The sequence below is a fragment of the Palaemon carinicauda genome, chromosome 22 (genome assembly GCF_036898095.1).
Source record: "Palaemon carinicauda isolate YSFRI2023 chromosome 22, ASM3689809v2, whole genome shotgun sequence".
Taxonomy (NCBI): Eukaryota; Metazoa; Arthropoda; class Malacostraca; order Decapoda; family Palaemonidae; genus Palaemon; species Palaemon carinicauda.
In genome coordinates, this window is record NC_090746.1 from 16753003 (window position 1) to 16756137 (window position 3135).

The 3135-nt window shown below is 39.9% G+C and overlaps 1 protein-coding gene across 1 annotated transcript in view; it reads right to left on the bottom strand.

Moving 5' to 3' along the window:
* bap (bagpipe) overlaps positions 1-2823 on the bottom strand; it is a 15931-nt gene extending 13108 nt beyond the window's left edge. Inside the window, exon 1 of the mRNA XM_068345998.1 lies at positions 1837-2823. Coding sequence (XP_068202099.1) covers positions 1837-2353 — 517 coding nt within the window. The 5' untranslated portion in view covers positions 2354-2823. The remainder of the gene's footprint in view (positions 1-1836) is intronic.
* Between the last annotated feature and the right edge of the window lie 312 nt (positions 2824-3135).

Genomic DNA, 3135 nt, shown 5'->3' on the forward strand with positions numbered 1-3135 from the left:
TAAAAATTTTTCTCTTAAATAAAGTGTTTTATAGAAAAATACGACAGAATAGTCGTGGTCTTATAACTTATGAAACAAAGATGAATCCTTTACGCAGAAAGAGATTTACTCATTACTCAGCGGTAGCTAAGGAATCTGAAACTTTCTTTCCTCTATTAATAATTCATAATCAGTTTACGGTCGCTCTCGCACGCAAGCCTCTTTTTTCCCTGGATTCTTTGAGGTAGCACACGCTGTTATCACCTTAGCTCTTATTCGATAGAATTTACATTAGAAATAAAATAGATAAGAAAAAGATAATCAAAATACTTATTTATTTATAAATAGTAAAATGTGATACAAAAATAATTCCTAAGAGACAAATATTATCTTCCAAAATGAACTTTCTTAGATTATCATTTAAGAAATGGCTGATCTACAGCCTACGTATAAAAAAAAAAAAATAACTCAAAGAGATGTAATTTCTGACTTAGGGTAAAGTTAGACAATTTCCGAAAGCATTTTTAGGCGATCTATATCCATAAGCGGCATCTGGGGTCAGGGGCACCTTTCAGAATAATAATCAGCCTACGTGTATCGACGCAAAGAAAGAACATTTTTGACATTTGTAAGACCCATAATATTAACTTGATAACAACTTTAATATTCAGACAACAGAAGTCAGCGGGAAAGCCATTCCACATGTACAAAGCAAATTAAATAACTGAAATGTTATTATATTTAATGAGTATTAATAATAAGTGATTGACAGATGTTGAGGTATTTCTAGATAAGCAACATATTAGGATAATTGTACATATTAAACCAGATGTTCTAAATAGAGAGTCAACAGGTCTAACATAGGCCTATAAGAGAGTACTTATGAGACCAAATAAACTGCATACATTAACATGAGCTGCTAATTACCAAACAATATGTAAACAGATAAACTAAGGGATAATGAGAATAATATTTCGTCTTAAAATGAAGGCAATCAAAAATAAGAAATTGTTTTTGTTGAGTCACTATACGTAACAATGGTTCACGAGACATCCTAAGATGTCGATCTAGTGTTCAGAGCTTTCTCTGTTGATGATGCTATAGCGTTTCCTTTCATCTTTAAAATCGGGTTTTAGTCAAACACTTCATTTCTACGTCCAGGGTCATACAGATTATTGATACTGACTAATAGTAAAATGCGTGAAAGAAACGCGGGAAATAAGGATTAAAAAATTTAGTATCTTGTCCTATATAAATGTCAAAACATTATCATTATTATTATTACTAGCTAAGATACAACCTTAGTTGGAGAAGCAAGATGCTATAAGCCAATGGGCTCCAACAGGGAAAAATAGCCCAGTGAGGAAAGGAAATAAGGAAATATATAAACGATATAAGAAGTAGTGAACAATTGTAATAAAATATTTTAAAAACATTAACATTAAAACAGATACTTAATATGTACGTGAAATAGGCATAAGATGAAACATTTTCTCTTTGAAAAATTCAAGGAGAGCAATTACTCCTGTGAAACTTTAAGGAAAGAAAAGGAGAAAAATAGATGTATCCATCCAAAGAGCTAGTTTAGGAAAATTCTAAATTCTTACAAGCGATTTTAAATCACAGTGGTATTGTTGTTTGTTCTTGCAATTATAGAGCCCGTAATCAGTGGTAATAAATATGTTGAATCTAAATGACCCTTGAGAATCGGACAACTGTGAACAGAATTTCCATACTATGTATGCTTGTTTAATACTTTGTTTTTAGACTGCCCTACCTTATGTAAAACAGGGCTCTTAAGTTGACAGCCCGTAAATGCTCTTCAATACATGGCAAAATGACATCGACTGTACTAACCTTTACCATCTACCGAAGCCCCGTCGTGTGCACTGCCTTTGGACAAGTCGGTCGAGTGCGAATTATCCTCTCTGTCACTGTGGTCGATCTCGACCTCCTCCATACTCATCTCGGAACAAGGGGACGTCGACCTGCTTCGACGCCCGAGGAGGTTGAACGCCTCCGGCGAGGAGGTCAGGTTCCTGCCGTCGACGGACCGGGATAACGATCCGCTGGTCGGGCCCAGGGAAGGCTCGATAGAGGAGCTCACTTCAGGATGCAGTCCGGAGTCCTTGGACAGGTCCATGGGGGACGGCGAGTTGTACTTCAGCACCGACACGGGGCGGAAACCAAGGCTGGGCGAGCTTCTTAAATCGGCAAGGGCGCGATGGTGATCGGGGGTCGACCGGAGGTCTGTCGGGGAGCGGTTTTCCATGCGGGTCAGGATGTCGGTGATGGAGAAGGGCGTCACGGATGCCGTAGTCTGCGTTTGACTATCGGGACTTCCAGGTTTTTCCATTTTGATCAAAGTCTCCATAACAAATCGGTATTACCGCAAACGAAAACAAACTAAAAAAATACAAAATAAAAATAAAAAAAAATTATTTTAGAATATGAATGCCACAGTACTGTTTCACTTTCGTTTGGGCATCGCTCTACAGAAGTCACCAAAAAGTCTCGAGTTGTACAGTGCGTTCACGAAGTCCACCACCACCGTCGACACCGAGCCAAAGACTAAGATCTTGTTTGCGAAGAGACCGATCCCACGTGGAGTAAGGTTACGACAGGCGGCCTCGGCAAGCCCTACCGAATGTGCGTGTTTTCCCCTCAGCGACTGCGAGAGAATGTGTGAGTGAGGACCTCCGGTAAGGATGAGGGAACAGAGAGGAGGAGGAAGTGTTTTGGGGGGTGGGGAGGGGAGGGGAAGAGGAGGAGGAGGGATTGGTGGTGGTTGCTAGCCTCTGCGGTCCGCGACTATTTGTCCTCTAATTGGTTCTGTCACTTCGCTCCCTCTATCTCTTTCCCAGATGCTACAACTCCATTAGTCCCACGCGACCAACTTCAAAACTCATCAGGGCTTCCTGAGCACCTTCCCAGTCGCCTAGTCTGCACTTTTGCTATATTTATTTCAGCCTTTTCCAATAGAAAAAATTCTCTCATTTCCCTCTGGAATAAAGTTCGCAAATGCACCGGCGTTAGGCTGCAATAAGATAGTCCATTCTATCAAACGATAATGAGTGCTATAAATTGAAAGAAAATAATCCCGTGACTGTAGCAAGAGAAATATGTTACAAGGGGCGGTCCTTGCGTGCGCCAATC